The sequence below is a fragment of the Elephas maximus genome, chromosome 8 (genome assembly GCF_024166365.1).
Source record: "Elephas maximus indicus isolate mEleMax1 chromosome 8, mEleMax1 primary haplotype, whole genome shotgun sequence".
In the NCBI taxonomy this organism is placed as follows: Eukaryota; Metazoa; Chordata; class Mammalia; order Proboscidea; family Elephantidae; genus Elephas; species Elephas maximus.
In genome coordinates this window covers 20769493-20789882 of record NC_064826.1, presented here as the reverse complement: position 1 = coordinate 20789882, position 20390 = coordinate 20769493, and the positions used below count along the sequence as shown (strand labels likewise).

Below are 20390 nucleotides of genomic sequence, written 5' to 3'. Positions count from 1 at the left end.
TCTCCATCTCTCTCACTTTAGGAATTTCATTTTTTCCCAGACTTGAGATTCTTGAGTTTCATGGTGTATTTCCTTGAATAAAGGAAATATAAGAACAGATTATGTGTTTTTGTTTGCTTTCATTTTGCTCTTACTTCTCAAAAATTCAAACTCTCGAGTTAGTGAATGTTTTCACTTCAAAATCTCTTTTTAGCCGATTGCTTGAGACATCTCTTCGGATGCTTGATTCTTTTCTTGATTGGCCCCTTTGCTGGGTTATGCCACCTGTGGATCCGCAAGCACAGAATTTTTCCTGAAGAGCATCTATAGCCCTTTCACAGTGAGGCTGCACCTGGGAAAATGTGGTGCTCTCTTCTTCTTGTCATGTGCTTGGTGGCACAATGATGGCCTTCAAGGTTACTCTTGTTTTAAGAGCTAACCCAATCTGTTATCCCTCAAACTGTATGTCCTTGATAATTTTGGTGACTGCTTTAAGGAATGGCCTCTGTTGCACTTGATAATCACAGATTCAGTTTTCTAGAATTGAAGGGCCTCTTTGGAAGGGTGGGTTACAGTACACCTTTACATTCAGAGACTAGGTTCCCTGGATTCCTCAGTAAGTGTGGGGCGTGTATATAAAGAGTTGATTATCAGAATTAAGAACAGTTCTGTCCCAAGATTACTTTGTTACATAAATCCCATAGCAATTATCTTGTTCTGAATGCTCATGCCCTCCATTTGTTTTCTTGGCAGCAAAATAAAAAGAAAGAAAGAAAGCAGAGCAGATCTGGGGTCAACCCTTGGATTCCTGGGCTTTCAGATGACACTGGCTGCATTGCCTCTTTATAAGCTCAGGATTTCCATAGAAGAGGGTCATGTGAATTTTGTTTTTCTCTCCTTGTTAGGTATGTAACTCAATCAGATTGTAGAAGATGCTTATTTTTTTTTTTTAGAAGAACTACAGCCCCCTCTATCTACTAATTATCTTAACATTTGTAACTGCTAAGGCGATTCTACCGCTAATCCTAAAGGCTTGTCTTTCTGTTCTATTCAGTTTCTCTTTGGGGGTTTTTCTAGGAGAGCTCAGGATAACTGTCGTTTAAGTGGGATTTGGGGTTATTTCATCTTTTATTGTCAATCTTCTTGTTTGTGTGACATGTTTTAAAGAGCTCACCATGCATCTATTGAAAATATTCAGTTCCTTTTTCTTCAACTATAAATAATTGATCTCAAAATGATGTTGTATTTTTTTAATTACAAAGTTTCCCAGTTTATTTGGAGTAGATTCTTCTCTTCCATGAGTCAGAGAATACTCTGACATGTCAGTGTCATCTTTTTCAGCATCTTTAGATGTAGATGGTGCAGGTGTAGGGTGAAAAAAGTTTTCTAATCTTTTTTAAAACAAACAATTATCTTTAAATATAAGAAATGTTATGAATTTCTCTTAGAGTATTATTAAATTCTAAAATAGTAATAATTTTAAATAAAAAATTCAAATTTAGAAAAGCTTTGAAAAATTTTAAAAATATTATTCCAAAACAAGTCAACAGCGTGTTCTTATTTTTTGTGTTTCTGCACAGGCACAAGGAAAAGTGTAGTATATGAAAATAACAACTTATTGAATGATAATGAAGTTATAGAGTTTATAGCAGTTATAACTGGAGATAGATAATAGGAGCACAATGGAAGTAATGAGCTGAAAACAGTTTTATTTATAGCGTAAACAACTTTTTGAGAAAATTTTAGAAAACACAAGAATGCACAGGCACACGTTTCCTTAGCCAACAGAGTGATAATCCCATCACATGTCATGTGTTGTCAGCCATTCAGTCACATGCCGTATAGCCTCTAGAAAACTTTACACTCATAAGAGAATGAAAAGTAAGAAAGACAAATAGCATTTAGTATTATTAAATACTTTTGATCTCAAAGACCTCTGAATGAAAGGTGAGGGTAAAAGAAGGAAATCCCCATGGTAGAGGTTATGGAAGGTAGAGGTCTTGCATGTTTGTAAAAATGAACAAAAGACCTTTTTGAAACACCCATTATGGGTAAAAACATGTTCATGTCTCCGTCCTCCACAAAGCTGCTGTTAACCACACGTCCTCCCGATGGTCTTCCAGCACCTCTTAAAGGAGTGGTTCTCAAAGTGTTCAAAGTGTGGTCCAAGGACTCGTGCGTGGTCCCTGAAATCCTTTCATGAGGTCCATGAGTTCAAAACTATTTTCATAGTAATACTGGGATGTTATTTGCCTTTTTCATTATGTTGACATTTTCACTAATGGTGTATAAGCAGTGGTAGATAAAATTGCTAGTGCCTTTCCGTGAATTAAAGCCAAACTAGTAGTTGTGGTATTTGTCATTGCCGTACACTCACAGTTAAAATTTGTTTCCAATTTCACCTAGAAATATCATTGATGAAGCAATAGAAATTATTTATTTTATTAAATATCAACCCTGGAATACAATTCTTTTTAATGATGTGTTGATGAAATGGGAAGTATACTTAAAGCACCTTGCTTCCCTTATCTTGAGGGAAAGCACTCATAAGTTTTTGGGTTACAAAGTAAGCTAGGCTCTTTTTTATGGAACACCAGTTTTACTTGAAAGAATGACTGACAGACAAGATTGTTTTCACTTCGGCATTTAGCAGACAGTTTCTCAAAAATGAACAAAGTGAGCCTGTCTCTTCAAGGAACACTATTTGTTTTCAGTGATAAAATATAAACTCTCAAGAGAAAATATGAATTTTGGAAAACTTATATCTGCTACCATGAGCATGACAGCTTCCAGTCAAGCTGCCTGTAATATAGACCTCTTATTTGAGCTCCAGACTGTCATTGTGTACCTACCTACTTCCTGTGTCCATATAAATGTTTCACATGTTCCCAGTGTAACACATCCACCTTAGAACTTTTGATTTCTCCCATAAAACTTCATATCTTTCACCCTACGAAATTTTTCTCATCTCAGTAAATTACTTTCAACCCAGTTGTTCAAACTAGATTTGCAAATTATTCTTTATTTCTTTTTTCTTACTTCCTATAGCCATCCATTGGCAATTTTTATGAGTTAGGCTTCAAAATTACTTCACATCTCTGGTTTTCTCCATCTTCATTGCTATCAGCCTACTCCAGGTTACCACGATTTTTCACTTGATCTACTGCATCAGCTTTCTAATTGATCTTGCCTTTTTTTGCCTGTCTATAATCCATTTTCCACATAGAAGCAAATATATGGTTCATGTCACTATCTTGGCTTATAAGACCCTTCATGTTTGAGGCTTTGCCTACCTTAGCAACCTCATTTCATGCCCTTTTCCCTTTTATTTAGTAAATTCCAGCCACACAAGTCATCTTTCCAGTCCTTAAACATGCTAAGTCTTTTTTATATCAGGGTCTTTGCACTTAACTATTTCCTTCCTTTCATATAGAAAGCATTGTTCATCTCTTGGGTCCTAGCTCAAGTGTTACTCCTTGAACAGGCCATCCTTGATCATTCTATCTAAGGAAATTTCTTCCTTTTATGCTTTACTTTTAGTCTATTGGTCATTTCCTTTTTAACCTTACTATAAGTTTAATTCATCTGTTTACTTATTTTTGTCTACCTCCCTTATTTGAAAAAGTAAACAAATATTTTAAATATGTTGAGCCAGAGGTACCTATGGGAGTGTTATAGAGTGAAGCATCCAAGAGGCCATTGTCTAGAACTGAAGGTCAAGAGAGAAGTGTGAATTACATACAGAGTTTTGGAAGTTATCTGCACATTAATAGTAACTGAAGCCATGGATGTGGGTAAGAGGATATTTTCAGTAAATAGAAAACAGATTAGAATAGAACCTTCAAGAACCTGGGACTAGAAGTGGAAAGAAGCCACAGAGGAGACTAAGAAGGAGGGTGTCTTGGAGATAAGAAGAAAGCCTGATAAATATGATGTCAGGAAAGCCAAAGGAAGAGAGTCTTTGAAGGAAGAGGTATTAACAATGTTAAATTAATGAAAGTAAAGTAAACTGAGAAGTATCCATTAGATTTAGCACAAGGACATAGTGACTATGGCATGAATAGTTTCAGTGGATTGGCAGAAGCAAGACTGTAGTAGACTGAGAAGTGAATGGAAAGTAAAGAATTGGGGATGTAGTGAGTGTAGAAAGCCAGGAAGTTTGGCTGTGAAGGTAAATGCGGAGAGCAGTAGCTGAAAGAGGAAGAGGAAAGGAGATTTGTTTATTTTTAGAATGGGAGAAACTTGAATATATTCTGTGCTGATGTGCAGAAGCCAGTAGAGAGAGAAAGGTTGAAAAAATAAGGTGAGAGGGAATAATTGACAGCAGTTCCCAGGAAGGTGAGAGAAATTTGATCCAGAGCACTGGAGGAAGAATTAGATTTATATGGGAAAGAGACTCATCTGCATTAGAACGGGAAGGAGATAGGAGAGACTAGATATGGATGTTGGTAAGTTTGTAGGTTTTGGTGTCAAGAAGCTGAAATTTTCATCTAATGGTTTTGGTGTTCTCCATGAAATAGGAGTGGAAGTAATGTGCTGAGATAGATATTATGGTTGGACATTTGAGAAGAGTAGGAACATTTTGACAGCTGGTGTAGAGATGAGAAGAAAGGGCTGACTAGGGAAACATGGAAGAATTACTGGCTTGTATTGACCTATTTATGTACCTAGCTGGTTTTCAGCAGCAGAGCAGCCCAAGCATTGTTGTTGTTGTTCACTGCCTTCAAGTAGGCCCCCGACTCGTGGTGATCGTTGCAGAACAGAACAGAACAGAACAGAACAAAATGCTGCCCGATCCTGCACTATCTTCATGATTGGTTTCTGATCGAACTCTTGTGAGCCATGGGGTTTTCACTGGCTGATTTTTTGTAAATACATCATCAGGCCTTTCTTCCTAGTCCATCCATTGAAACTTGTTCACCATCATAACAACACACAAGCCTCCATGGACAGGTGGATGGTGACTGCACAGGCGTTTCGTTGGCCAGGAATCAAACCTGGGTTTCCTGAATGGAAAATGAAAATGCTGCTACTGAACCATGAGAGTTTGGTAGTGATAGTCTTGCATGTCTGAATATGGCCCCTTGTATGTCTTCATTGTGGGTGACACTGAGTAAGGCCTGCTGTGGCAACTAGGTGTTAACCAGTTGCCATTGAATCACTTCCACTCATGGTGACCTCGTGTGTGTCAGAGTATAAATTTGCTCCGTGGGGTTTTTGTGTTTTTTTTAATACTTTATTGAAAACCTCTTGTGTGTTAGCACAATGCTTGTTATCGTTGTTAGTTGCTGATTCCAACTCACAGTGACCTCATGTGTATAGACTAGAACAGCTCCATAGGGTTTTCAAGGCTGTAACCTTTCAGGAGCAGATTACCAGGCCTGTCTTCCAAGGCACCTCTGGGTGGGTTCAGACCACCAACCTTTTGGCTAGTAGGTGAGCACTTAACTGTTTGTGCCACCCAGGGACTCCAATAGGGTTTTTGATGGCTGATTTTGGGGAAGTCGATTGCCAGGCCTTTTTCTGAGGCACCTCTGAGTGGACTCAAACAACCAGCCTTTCTGTTAGCAGCTGAACGCACTAACCGCTTGCACCAGGGAGGTATAGACTCCTGTTAATTTTAGCATGACAGCATTTCTTTAAGAAGATAAATTTATTTCTCTTTCACTTTTACTGCCACTGCTAGACTTGGTAGAAGACTTGGACTTGAGCATCTTTACCTTGTAGAGAATTTACCAGGAGGGACCAAGCCCTGGTGGCACAGTAGTTAAAAGCTCAGCTGATAACCAAAAGGTGTACAGTTCAAATCCACCAGCTGCTCCTTGGAAACCTTAGGGGCAGTTCTACTATGTCCTATAGGGTCGCTGTGAGCCAGAATCAACTTGACAACCATGGGTTTGGGGTATTTTGGTATGAGGAGGAACCAGTCCCTGGAGAAGGACATCATGCTTCATAAAGAAGTGAATCAGCGAAAAAGAGGAAAGACCCTCAACAAGATGGATTGACACAGTGGCTACAACAGTGAGCTCAAACATAGCAATGATTGTGAGGATGGGGCTGGACCAGGCAGTGTTTTGTTCTGTTGTACATAGGATCACTATACATTGAAACCGACTCAACAGCACCTAAGAACAACAGTTGGCACGGGACAATTTGTATAAAAATTGTTAAAGGAGAACCTAATTTGCTCTGTAAACTTTCACCTATAACACAGTAAAATATTATTTAAAAAAAAAGACTGTAGTGAGAAGTTCACATTCTACATTTGTTTATTGGCATTATGCCTCAATTTTACTTCCCTCCCCTAACTCCATGATAAAATTGAGGACCCTGAATGCAAATTCCTTTCCACTCTTGCTGTGGTTGAACAACGTAAGAAGTTTTTGAGTTTCAACTTGACCTCTCTTTAAGGGCAGCTTTAGCCAGAGGTGCTAACTGTGCAGCAGACTGAACCCTGACCTAAGTGAAACACTCTTAGCTATGTCAGGGAAATTGAAGATTTAAGTCCACACTCTACTCCCAGATTCTAGAGGACTTCCCAGGGAGTGGGAAAGATGGCCTGGTGTCTGCTTTAGGGTACTGTATTCGCTCTATTGCTTAATTGTTTATCTGAGGAACGCTGATTGGAGTAGTCAGTGGCAGGGAGGTACACTTAGCTATACTAGGCATAATTTTGTTATAATGATGTTTCTATTTATGGCTTTAATGATTCTTATCCATGCCTGGTTCCCTTTCTCTCCCTTTTACCCTTCATGTGCCTGTCCTATATTTTAATCATTTTGGGCTTTGCTCTGAGTTAGCTATTCTTTGATTAAGTCATTTATTCATTCAACAAATATTCACTGGATGTTTACTGTGTGCTAGGCACTTGGAATATAGGAATTAGACAAATAATCCCTGCCCTCCAGTTGCTTATAATTCTAGTGTGGAAATAACCTAAAACCAAACCTGTTGCCATAGTCGATTCCGATTCATAGTATTCCTATAGGACGGAGTAGAGCTGCCCCATAGGGTTTCCAATGCTGTAATCTTAATGGAAACAGATTGGCACATCATTTTCCCCTGGAGCAGCTTGGTGGGTTCAAACCAATGACCTTTCAGTTAGCAGATGAGTGTTTAACCACTGTGCCACCACGGCTCCCTCAGTGTGGAAATAGACAAGCAATTATAGTACCAACAGATATGTACTATGATAGAGATCAGTCTGGGGGACTACTCAGTAACCAAGAGCTGAAAACATGTACTTGAAGAGGTTACAGCTAAGCTAAATTTCAAGATATGTGAGAGAGAGAGAGAGAGAGTGTGTGTGTGTGTGCGCGCGCGTGCATGTGCGTGTGTGTGTGTGTGTGTGAGTGAGTTCAGGGTGGAGAAGGAGGGGAATGAGGAGAGTTGAGGCCCGAGAGGTATGCAGAGGCTAAGCCGTGAAGAGTCTTGTGTGTCATGCTAAGGAGTTTGAATTTTATTTTTAAGACAGTAGGGATCCATTGAGGCATTATAAACAAGGGAATGATGAGATCAGATTTTTAAATGGTCATGCTGATGAAATCATATATGACTTGCTGCCTCCCACTGCTCCTTTAAAAAAAAAATTTTTTTATTAGATAATTCACTAAAACAAGTCATAGAAAGCAGGAAAGTGCTATACTTAGGATTACAGTTTTCTTATAGCAAAAGGATATAAATGAAGAGATGCGTACAGCAAGTTCTGAGACCATTCCCAACACAGAGCTTCTGTGTCTCAAAAAGATCTACCCTTCCACATGTATCAATGTCTTTCCCCAACTAGGAAGCCCATTGAGCTTAGGTGTCCAGATCTTTTCTTGGCATTACACAGTCATGATATAATTACATAGGTGTGATTGAATGAGTCATACACCCTGACTTTGAGGTCAGCTGGCTGACAGTAAGGTAGGTCTTTCTGACCTGGCCAGCCCCCGCACAAGAGGTTCCTAACTAGGTATTGTCTGGAGGCTTCATCAAGGACGCTTTAATCATTGGGGAAATTCCAAGGTGTTAGAGGTTATCTCTCAGGAGCCAAGAACAAAGACCAAATTCTTTAGGTAAAGTTAATTTCTTTACTCCACAAGGTCACTGAAGAACTGAGAGTTAGGATGGCTAATGTTTAGGTTGTGGGGTAAATGAGGAGGACTTAGCAACTCAAGTATCTGTGGTAATGTTGGCATTTCAGGTTTGAAGAGGCAAGGGAGATTTGAGGCCTAGCAATTCCTGCCAGCCTCACAATTGACCAGATTGAACTTTGAGCGCAACCTTAGCTGCTATTGTAAGCTGTAACTTAGGTGGCTAAGGAAAGACCAGAGTAGTTACTGTTTTTTTCTGATGGCCTTAGAGAAACCAGATGAGTTAGAAATACTGAATGTCAGAACTGGAAGGAACCAGTTCTATCCTTCCACAGTCCACTTTTCCCCTACCTCCCTCTCATTTTGTAATAAGGAAGCTGAAGGACAGAGTAATTAGGTAACTTGCCAAAGTCTAATAAAACAATTAGCGACAAGCAACAAGGATTGGAGGACGGGTTCACATTCTTGTATTCTTTGTGCTGTGCCTTATGACTCTCTAGGTTCCAGATTTATCACCTTTTATTTAAAACTGCTCTGCCATTATAGTTACTCCTTCACCACTGCCTGGTTCTTTTTGGCTTTGAACCCTGGAAATATTCTTTTCCCTTTGACCCTGAGCACATACTCAGTCTGGCTTCAGGTCATCCGGCATACCTTCATGGATGATGATAACATTACAAATCACTGTTGGTAGGAAAACAGCTGGCACATAGAACTTTGACTTGTTCTTTCTGGAGTGAAAATGAGGTTTTTCTGAGCTATTCGCACACTCTTGTCAGTGGCAGTAAGGCTGCAGGAGCTGGCACAGTCTGTGTAACTCCTTACAGTTGCTAACTCCTCACCTAAAATATTAAGAGTTGTGTGTCGTGTGCAGTGGCCTTAGCCTTGCCCTTGCTATACCTATGATAAAATTCAATTATATTGGAAACAAGTTTATAACTAGTACTTAAACCTGGTATAAAAAAAAAAAGTCCTGGTCAATTAACAGAACTTCTGTTCTCAAGTTCAGTAGCTACTGTTTTATTTTCATTTCAGAATCATGACAAAAATGTCTATTTTTGTTAAAACCTACACTAAGAAAATATAAAAAATATGTCACAACTAAAATAACGTTTAATTTAGCCTGCCAAAGTGATATATTTTCTTTCTGTTTATTCTTTTATTCCCAACCCTGGTTTTGTTTTTAAGTAATTTTCTTTCAAGTTTTAACACTACCATGAGGGCAGTAATCTTTCATTTATTTAATAAATCATGCAGAGAACATAAATGGAAGCACCAATAACTTAGTAATTTTCTGATCACTGAAGGGCTCTAAGTGTTCAGCTCCGCTCTGGCGGTAAAGCAGACTTTTGGTCTTGATTTTTTTCTAAAAGCTTCATTATGATATAGATCGTAATGGGTTGTAATTGATGGAGATCAAGCAATGGGAAATGGGTTATATATTCCTGCAGAGATAATACTGTAACTAAGGATTAAAATCCTACTAAAGACTCTCCATCAAATAAATCACAGCCCCCGTAAATGTAAAATGTTCCAAATTCTATCAAATGGACATATATTGAAGACACTGATTATGCAGGTTGCCCTAAAGTACGATAAGCTGTACATACAGCATACAAAAATTTTAAACTTATTGGACAACTTTCTAGCCCTCACTATATGCCAGACACTGTAGGCAAATCAAAGCTGGGTAAGCCCCTAAGAGCCTGAAGTCTAAGGAGGCATACGTAACACATATATACAAGTCACTGTAATACGAGGAAGTGCATAAATAGTGATGTAACCAAAGAACAATATTAGAGGAAAGGGAGAGTCCTTTTTTTTAGATTTTTTAGATCAGGCTTCATGGCGGAAATATTACTTGAGCTGAATTTTGAAAAATTTAAGTGAAAATGATGGAGTTGGAGGCAAAAATGAATGCATTCCAATTTGAGAAAACAGTAGGAGCTAAGGCATTGAGGGGAAAAGGACACAGCACAGTAATGACAGGAGTGAGAGCTATCGTTTATTAAGCACTTAGTGTATGTACACTTTTTAAATTCTCACATCAATCCTGTGAGATGGCTATTATTATTTCTACTTCACAGATTAGAAAACTGAAGGAATAGAGAGGTTAAATGAGGGTGAGAGCCAGGATTTAACCCAGGTCTATCTTAGTCCAACGCCAGTGACCCTAACTGCAAGGCCTCGCAGCCTTCACATGTGGCAATGGCTGTAATACAGCTTACCTGGAGGATAGAGTATGTACAGCAATATGTAGTGGAAGATCGTCCTGGAAAGGATTTGTAGAAGGTTTTGAAGAGATGGTGAAAATGGACAGGAAGGATCAATGAGAGGCTTGGTGGGGCGGGGGGAACTCAAAAATAATTGACAACAGATTGTTCTGAGGACTAAGGAAAAGAGGGGAATCAAAGATGACTGAGGTTTTATATCTGGTTGACTGAGGAAATAGCATCATTGACACAAATAGAAAAGTGAGGACAAGAAAGTGTTGTTTGGAGAGTGGGGAGAAGAAAGGCAGTAATAATTTTGATTTTAGATATGTTGCCTTGAGAATATAGGGTGAGATATACTGTGGGAAATTTAGGCAGCAGATGGACTTCTCATTTTAAGGAGTTTGGATTAAAAGGGAAACCAGAGGATAATAACTGGCCATTGCTGAGAGCTAAGGCTTTTTCAAAGTTGACACCCTAACCTCAGAGAGCCTCATCTCCCCTCCATTTCAGCAATTTTCTGTATCTTGTCATAACTCAACTGTTTCACTTCATAGGCCCTCCCCTCTGGCCACAGCGTCCTTTGCTTCCACCTCTGCCATTCTTTCTTCTTGCCCCTGCTCACCACCCTCCCTGTGATGGATAGGCCCTGGACCCCTCTGCATTCACTTGGTCTGACAGTCTCCTTCTGTTTTCAGTTGCCTTTCTCTCTAGTCTAGACCTTAAGGTCAGTCATTTAAATTGTGCTCTCTCTGGCCCCTAACAACACCACTCACCCTAGATATTACTTTCCTCTTTCCATGCCATACCCAAAGGAGCATTGTGTTAACCAGTGAGGCCCCTAAAGGGTGATGAACCTATAATCATACTTATGGTAATATGACTATCAGCTCCAGGGAAATTAACCTCCACAATAGGAATTAAGACTGTAGAGTCCCTGGTCCTTAGACGTAATGGTCTGACTGAGACTAGAAGGACCCCAGAGGTCATGGCCCCCAGATGCTCTGTTAGCCCAAAACTGAAACCATTCTTGAAGCCAACTCTTCAAAGATTAGACCGGACTATAAGACAAAAAAAATGATATTGGTGAGGAGTGTGGCTTCTTACCTCAAGTAGACACATGAGACTATGCGGGCAGCTCCTGTCTGGAGGCGAGATGAGAAGGCACAGGGGGACAGAAGCTGGTTGAATGGACATGGGAAATACAGGGTGGAGAAAAGGAGTGTGCTGTCACATTGCGGGGAGAGCAACTAGTGTCACATCACAGTGTGTGTATAAGTTTTTATATGAGAAACTGACTTGAACTGTAAACTTTCACTTAAAGCAGTTTAAAAAAAAAGAGTCCCTGGTTCTTGAAGGGTACTGAAGCAGGCATCTTACTGGGCTTCCTTCGTGCCTGAAACTTACGGTGCTCTTTACTCTTACTGGATAATGCGTTAGTTATCTAGTGCTGCTGTAACAGAAAACCGCAAGTGGGTGACTTTAAAAAACAAATTTATATTCTCACAGTTCAGGAGGCTGGAAGTTTGAATTCAGGGTGCTGGCTCTAGGGGAAGCCTTTGTCTCTCTGTCGGCTCTGGAGGAAGGTCCTTCTCTCTTTAGCTTCTGCTTTGTGGTTTCTTGGAAATCTCTATATGCCTTGGTATCTATCTTACCTCATCTCTCTTCTGCTTGCTTGTTTAATCTCTTTTATATCTCAAAAGAGATTGACTCAAGATACACCCTACACCAGTCCCGCCTCGTTAATGTAACAAAGAGCTCATTCCCAAATGGGATTATGACCACCTGTGAAAACCTGTTGGCCTTTGAGTTCATTCCAACTCATAGCGAACCCTATAGGACAGAGTAGGACTGCCCCATAGGGTTTCCAAGGAGTGGCTGGTGGACTTAAACTGCTGAGCCCCATCAGGGCTCCGACCACAGGCACAAAGGCTAGGATTTAAAACACATTTTTTTTTTTGGAGGGGTGGGGATAGGTGGATATAATTCAATCCATAACAGATAATATACTCTAGGAAGGAATTAAGCGACCTATGAGTAAAAACCGAATTGGATGGGGACTTTGAGGCAGCACTAATCTTGATTCAAAGCCCTGGCCCTCCTCCAGACTTGCACTGTTGTGGCTCCTGCCCAGCCTCAGCGAGCAGGAGTTTTCCAACTAGCACCTGTGTCCTTGCCGCAGTGGAGGGCCCTTAGGCCTTTCTGTACTAGCACCGGGAGCCAGCAGAGGGAGTTGTGGGCCCAGGACTTTCCTCGGAGCTTTCCAATAAGTTCTGATTTTCCAAAAGATCTTCTCCAGTGCTATCTAAATCTCTCCTGCAATAAGAATTTAACCTGAGGTATGCTAGATTTGGAAACCCTGGTAGCGTAGTGGTTAAGTGCTAAGGCTGCTAATCAGAAGGTCAGCAGTTCGAATCCACCAGGCGCTCTTTGGAAACCCTGTGGGGCAGCTCTACTCTGTCCTGTAGGGTCTCTCTGAGTCAGAATTGACTCCATGGCAGTGAGTTTGGTTTTTTTATACTAGAGTTTAGTGCCAGACCCCCGCTTCTACATAGTGTTTTAAACTTGAAAGCCATAAGGAACTCATTATTTCAAGGGAACGCCTGTTTACTGTACTGACTCTAACCAAGCAACTCTTGAGAAATGGGAGTGCCTTCTTGACCTCAGTCTTTATTGATCTTGGTATCAGCACCTCCAGTGACGTGTCCTGAGGGGCGGGGGAAAATTAACAAGTGCCTTACACAAAGAGAAAGAAAGGAAGCCTGAGGGTTTTCACTGTACTGCTGCAGAAAATCCTCTCTGGTAAGGTGAGGTAGTGTTTTGGGTAACTTTAAACAGGTCGGCAGTTCAAATCCATCACCTGCTCCTTGGAAACCCTATGGGGGCAGTTCTGCTTTGTCCTGTAGGGTCGCTATGAGTCGGCAGTGGGTTTTTTTTTTTTTGGGGGGGGGTGCAGTTTAAACAGTCAGTGCCTGCTTGGGCACGGAAACTCGCATCAGCTCTGATTCTGAATCAGAAGCAGAAGGCTTTGAAGCTGGCCAGTAAAGGGGCTTGTCAGGCAGTTGACTAATGATCTTGATTTGAGTTGGAGCCCTCTGTGAAGGGGGAAGCTGTTTATCCTAGCCATTGTGAAATTTTGGTATCAGTAAGTTTGGGTCTGCTCTGGGGCAGTCAGCTAACCCTGGCATTTCCAAACCAGCTTTCCGTTTTGCTTCAGGACCTAGATTCCCCCAGCCTGCACTATGGAGAAGTGGGACGGGAATGAGGGAACCTCAGCCTTTCACATGCCTGAGTGGATGGTGAGTTCTTTGGTCACTTTGCATTTCCGGATAACAAGAGGCAACCATTTCTGACAGGTGACAGTGATCACCTGTGAGAAGTCCCTATGAAGATCTATGGTTGGGAAACAGTTGTTACTGGGATTTCTGATTAGTTCCTATGTACTGGGTCACCCTGCTTCGTAATTAGGAGTAAAGCTAGGGAAAGTATGAGAGCAGCCTCGCCAGAGGCTGCTTGCTGCCTGGTTGTCTCTGGTGGGCCGACCTGGGGTACTGCATGGATTGTATTGTCCTATCATTGCTTGGCATTTCTCTTTTCAAGCTGATAATTTCTCCTGGGGTAAAGAAAAAAAAGGCATGAGCAAAAAAAACAGAACTTGTAGAAATGGTACTCTCTCAAGTATCTAAAAAGATTGAAAACCTTTCTCTCCTACCTGCATGCATTTTCCCCCCTCCGGTCAAACCATTTCCTCAACTGTTCTGTATTTGTGTATTTCTAAAAGGCAGGAACTGTAGCTGTCTTGGTACACGTCTTCAAAATACCATATTTACCTGATAAAACCAAAAAACCTACTACCACTGAGTCAATTCCAAATCATAGCAACCCTGTAGGACAGAGTAGAACTGCCCCATAGGATTTCCAAGGCTATAAATCTTTATAGAAGCAGGCTGCCACATCTTTCTCCCTTGGGGTGGCTAGTGGATTCTAACCACTTACCTTTTGGTTAGTAGCCAAGCGCTTTAACCACTGTGCCACCAGGACTCCCAAGTACCTGATTATATTTTTAATATAATGATAATATGGATTTTTTAAATCAAAAGTTGAAATTGGATCCAAAATACTAAGTTTTATGTGCTAGTTCTTATTAACAAATTAACTTCTTAACAAATAAGTCCGTGTTATTATATTAAAAAAAAAAACTTTTACCTGATAAATATTTTTAATATAATGATAATATGGACTTATTTGTTAATAAGAACTAGCACTAGGTTTTATAATCTAGTATTTTAGATCCAATTTCAACTTTTGGTTTAAAAACAACACCATCCTTATGTTCCTGTCTGGTTTCTTCTAGGTTTAGCCTGATTTCTTGATATATATAGAGAGAGAGGGGCAACTATATTTCCCTATGGAAAACTGGTTAGACTATATACAATACATTCCTAGTTCTTTTCAGTGTTTGTGGAATTATGTACTTAAAGAAATAACCGTTGGGGCAGGAAAACCTGACGAATGGAAACAGGGAACTCAGGGTGATAATGGGGAGAGTGGGACACATTGCAGGGAGTGTATCTGTGTCACAGAACAATTTGAATATAAATTATTGATTAGGAAATGAATTTGCTCAGTAAAGTGTTAAACAAACAATGAACTATTGATACACACACACAAAAATGAATACTGTTAAAAAGAAAAAACAAACCTGTGATTTGTGCACCAAAATACAGAACCTACTGCCCTCCCCGAAGGCCTGATATAAGGCGGTAGAACGTCTTTACTTGGAACAATTCATTCTTTTCTTTACTTGTGGTAAAATCCACCTAACATAAATTCACCGTTTTAACCATCTTGCATTTAGTACACTCACAGTGTTGTGCAGCCATCACCACCATCTAGTCCCAGAACATTGTCATCGCCCCAAAAGGAAACCCTGTATCTTTTAAGCACTCAATCTCTATTCCTTCCTTCCCCAGACCCTGGCAGCCACTAATCTGCTTCCTGTTTGTATGGATTTGCCTGTTCTGGCATTTCACATAAATGGAGTCATACAATAAAAAAAGAAATAACCGCTGATAATTCAAGATTGAGTATTAGTAGGCCTGAAGAGATTGAGAACAAAGGCCCAATTTAGGAGCTTACAGTTAAACTCTTTTGTTACAACTGTTGTTTATTATTGTTGTTTGGGTTAGTGCTGTTCCCGTTTTTAATGTTTAGAACCTCATGCTCAGTTTTAAAACATTTGATGGAAAGAAATCCCACCCATTCATAGACTGTTTTCAAACAACAGTGTTTTAGAATTAATGGAAATTATTCATTTAATAATTCTGGTTGAGTTTTCTAGTTTGATTTTTGATTCTCTAGCCAATTGTAACAAGAAGGGGGAGCAAGAATTCTGGTTTCCTTAGGGGAGAGGCCACATTAAGGTATTAAACTGTAGTATTTCTGTGAAGGCATAGTACAGAAGAATTCTACCGAACATTAGTGTGCCAACTGAGAATCAGCTTTATAGTAGCTGTTGTTGCTGTAAGTGATAGGCCTCACTGACTTACCTGCTAAGCACATCTCCTTGTAAGCGGAGCTCCTAGGAAAACTGCCCTAAGGGAGTTAGTGTGACTCTTGCTTAAGGGTTAAGACCTAGGGTTTTACAGCTTTTAGGGAGCATTCTTTACAAAGCAAAGCCTTGCTTTGTATTTAATTCAGCATCTCATTTAACTACTTCTTGGCCCTTCTCTCCCAAAAAACCAGCAAAATACCTTTGACCAGCAGATTCTTTTTACAACAATGAGAAAGAGTAGGGAGGAGTTGGTCTTCAATAATGCATTTGTCTCATCTGCTATCTTTTCCTTGCCCAAAGATAAACCTCCTGAGGCTTTATTTCAGATAGCGCATAATTCATTAACTTCTGACTTGGTCGGGAAGTGCTTCATTAGCCTGCCACTGATAATCCACTTAGCCAGCAAAGTTAGCCACTGAGCAACTCTCAGTGTATTGCCTGTAAATTTCCAGACCTTACCTGTGAAATGTTAAAGTGCCTTTTAATAGCCAGGAGAAAACCCTGGGGCCAGTTCCCGTGTTGTGCAAGATTTCAATTAGAAAGCTTTATAAATGTCTGACTCATGTGTTAGTGCCATGGACTCCCACTGAGACTACTCCCTATCTCCAAAGGAACTGAGAAGCATCTCAAACCTTCTTTCAGGAGGAAAATTTAGCAGAAAAGGTGAATTACAACACCTCCCTTTTTGTTAATTATCAGCAGCAAAAAGGGACTTGCATACCCCTCTGAGAACACGACGAGGCAGACCACAGACAGCAGCTGACAGTACTCACATCTCTGATCCCCAGCAGGGAAATAAGCCAGGGTGACATTTGAAGAACCTCAATCTTAAAGGCTTGACAAGGCAGACCTTCAAGTTAATATGCCATCAACTCACTGGAAAACTGCTGGAGCCTCTGCTCCTCAGCTGTTTTGATGTGAAGGATTTTCTTAGCTTTGTTTAGGCAGTTTTACTGCTGAAAGTTTGGGGAACAGGTACTTTTAAAGATTGTCCTTATTAATGTGTTTTTACTTCCCCTGAGAAATCTTTACTCCCTTCTGGTAAGTGAGACGCCTCTTAGGTGCATGGAGGTCAGCAGTAACCCTTTTTAAAGTTTCAAGATTTAAATATTCCCTCCTCCACCCAAGCTCTCAAGTGCTTGGTACTTTTCATAAAAAAAAAAATCGGGCTGATTGACTTTCTTGAGTATCCAGCCAGCCGACTACCTGATTTTCTTTGGGATAGAAGTAGTATCATTTGTAGGTGAAGAAATTTTGACTTAAAAGAATAGAAATATTAAAATCTTATGATTACGTATCACTGTGTAGTCTTCAGGAGCCCTGGTGGCACAGTGGTTGAGTACTCAGCTGCTAACCGAAAGATCAGTGGTTCAAACCCACCAGCCACTCTGCGGGGGAAGGATGTGGCAGTCTGCTCCTGTAAAAGATTTATAGCCTCGGAAACTCTATATAGTACTACTCTGTCCTGTAGGGTCACTGCAAGTTGAAATTGGCTCAGTGGCAGTGGGTTTGGTTTGGGGTTTGGTGTAGTCTTCAGAGCCCTCTCACATAAATTATTTTATTGTTTCAGAACACATTTGAGATAAGCAAAGTAGATATTATTGTTCCCATGTTACAAATGAGGATTACAGGTGTTAAGTGATAGAGATGTTAAGAAATGGAGATACAGGGAGAAAGAACCTCTGATCATTTTTTGTTCATAATTCTTCATGTATTTGAAAAGGAATTGGTTTCTTTTGGCCTGATCCTTTTTAGGGTAAACCCATCTTCTGTTCTCCCATGAGTCCTGTTTCTCCTAATGTGTTAGTCACCTAGTCTTAGCTGTAAGTTGTGGGAAACAGAATTAGACCCAGTCCTTGGTATACCTCGTGATGGGTATAAAGAAAGGGTCTCTACATTCTGTTCTCTAATCTCTTCTTTTCTGCCTATGAATATGCCTCCATGGTTCTAACCACAGATAGGATAAAACAGTGGCTAAAGAGCAAGTAAGAGTTAAGAGAATTAGGGCTACTTTATTCATACTTGGAAAAGTGTTACAATAGTGGTTCTCCAAGTGGTCCCCAGACCAATAGCATCAGCATCCCCTGGGAACTTGTTAGAAATTCAAAGTCTTGGTCTCCACCCCAGACCTAAAAAATGAAACAAAAAAAGGTTCTGTGGAGTAGATTCTTACTCATGGCGACCCCATGTGTATCAGTGTAGAACTGTGTTCCATGTGTTTTCAGTGGCTGGTTTTTCTAAAGTGGATCGCCAGGCCTTTCTTCCAAGGTGCCTCTGGGTGGACTCAAACTTCCAACCTTTTGGTTAGTAGCTGAGTGTGCTAACCATTTGTACCACCCAGGGACTCACCCGAGACTTACAAAGTCAGAAACTCTGGGGTTCTGAGGGGGTTCAGCAATCTGGGTTTTAATAAGCCCTCCGGTTGATTTTGATGCATGCTAAAATCTGAGAACTACTCCGTTATATATTCCTGTCAGTAATAGTATCCTAAAATGTCTTCCTTTTGTATTTAGTATAGGTCTGCAGCTGCCTCTGGCTCAGGTCAAGTAACTTGAACCAGCTTAGGGTATACTAGAGTTAACATTCTTGGTTAGGAAGAGAAGTTTGGGTATTCATTAAGCAAGCATAAAAATATTAGTTCATCTCATTTCATGAAAGTATGAGTAAGAGATCACATTCGTCATACAAGTAAATGGCTGGGTAATGGTGAACATCAGTATTTGAGTTCAACTTCAGTTTCAATTTTTGGTAATGGCATTGGCAGAGTTGCGAATTTAAGGATGTTAGATTTTTTAAATTATATGATTAGCTGTTTTAGAACTTTTGATTAGGGCCCCAAGATCGCTTGGGTGATGTCATTTTTGACACCCAGTCTGATAAGAAAAATAAATTAAGAGGAATGAGGTGAAGCTAGTATACCTAGGATCAGGGCCAAGGGAGTTCTTTGGTCTTCTGATTACCCATATGTAATATCATAAGGTGTGGCGTAGTTGGGGAGAGCTTCAGCCCTGGCATAAACAAGGGCTCGAATTCCAGCTCCATCACTTGCCTGCTGTGAGCTCTCAGGCAAACCATTTGTTCTCCCAGAGCTGCAGTTTCCTCATTTGTCAAGTGGGGAAAATAATGCCTACTTCTTAAGATTCCTGTACAGATTAAAAGAAGTAATTCCCCCCCCTCCCCCTGCTTCTAGGAGTCTCTGAGTGGCACAAACAGTTAATGTGCTTGGCTGCTAACCAGAAGGTTGGAGGTTCAAGTCAGTCCAGAGGTGCCTCAGAAGAAAGGCCTGGCAATCTACTTTAAAAAAAAAAACAGCCATTGAAAACCCTATGGAGCACAGCTCTACACTGCCAGGGAGAGGTTACCCAATAAGCAAGGTATGCACAGGCTTAATTGTGCTCACTCACTAATCTGTAGTGCACAGATTCACAGGGGTTTTACCACATGTGAAATTGTGCACTATAGATTAGTAAATAAAAACAATTAACCCTGTGTGTACCTTGCTTACTGTAAGCCGGTGCATACCATGCTCACTGATTAATCTGCCCCTGCTCTGACACACAGGGGGTCACCATGAGTCAGAATCGACTCCATGGCAGCTGGTCCCCTAGTTCTGTTCTTCCAGAGAAGTCAGTAAGCCCTATACAGTAAACACTAGTTTGGCCTTTTTCCTCAAAATAAAGATTATCCTGGGAAAAAAAATCTATCATTTTATCTTCTCTCTTGTGTTCAACAAGCAGTCACTTTTAAAGGAAGAAGTCACATCACATTCCTACCCTTGTCTCCGTAACGTAGAGTTGAGTTTAGCTTTCCTAATCACTTGTCCCTTTCAAAAATCAGTAAGTAACGTGATTTTTTGCTCTTTCATTTGAGTATTTGGCACATAACAGGGTTGTTGTGATTCTGGGAACACTGAGGAGATAAGGAACTCCCTTTTTAGTCACACCTTCCTCAAGACACTTTCTGAAAAAAAGCAAACACGTTCACCCAACTATTTTGAGACAGGGCTAGAAACAGTTTTGAGACAGGTGAGGTCAAAGCACATATATAAAGGATGCACAATAATGTGCGTAAGCAACGGACTGAGGAAGCGTCCCCGGTCTGCCTAGCCCAAGGACACAGGGAGTGCTGGGCAGGGGCTGCCTGAGCACTTGGCACCATTAGGGTTTTTTCTTACCATCTTAATAAATTCCCTCATTGTTTTAGTGGCTCTGTAGTTAATTTTTTTCTAATGAGACTAGGTTAACTGAAATCATCTGACATGGAAAAGGAGGAGGTAAGGTTAAAAAGGAACCTAATTAGCAAGTTAATTATAGCAGGCAAAAAAGTGCACCAGTTATATAAATAAGCTATTGTTGCACACATGCAAGTTGGGCCTTGTCAAGAGACTTGTTAAGGTTTAGAGGTCAGAGGATCCATGTAATTAGGTGTTTAGGGACAAAAAAAAAAAAAAAGCAAACCAGCCATCAGAATTCAGAATGGCTGATGAGCCACTAACAGAAATGCCTTATTAAATTGGGGCTCTACCGCTGGAGGGGTTATTAGAGCTGCTTCAGGGATTCCGGGGAA

The 20390-nt window shown here is 40.4% G+C and overlaps 1 protein-coding gene across 6 annotated transcripts in view; it reads left to right on the top strand.

Annotated features, from left to right (window-relative positions):
* AHCYL2 (adenosylhomocysteinase like 2) overlaps positions 1-20390 on the top strand; it is a 157573-nt gene that overhangs the window by 81998 nt on the left and 55185 nt on the right. For 2 of the 6 annotated variants that reach the window (XM_049893178.1, XM_049893175.1), the window contains exon 1: positions 9332-13569. The exons of 2 other annotated variants lie outside the window; for them this stretch is intronic. In XM_049893178.1, coding sequence (XP_049749135.1) covers positions 13513-13569 — 57 coding nt within the window. In that variant the 5' untranslated portion in view covers positions 9332-13512. Of the gene's footprint in view, positions 1-9331; positions 13570-20390 lie in introns of those variants that run through there. 2 more of the 6 variants (XM_049893177.1, XM_049893176.1) reach the window with 2 other exon arrangements.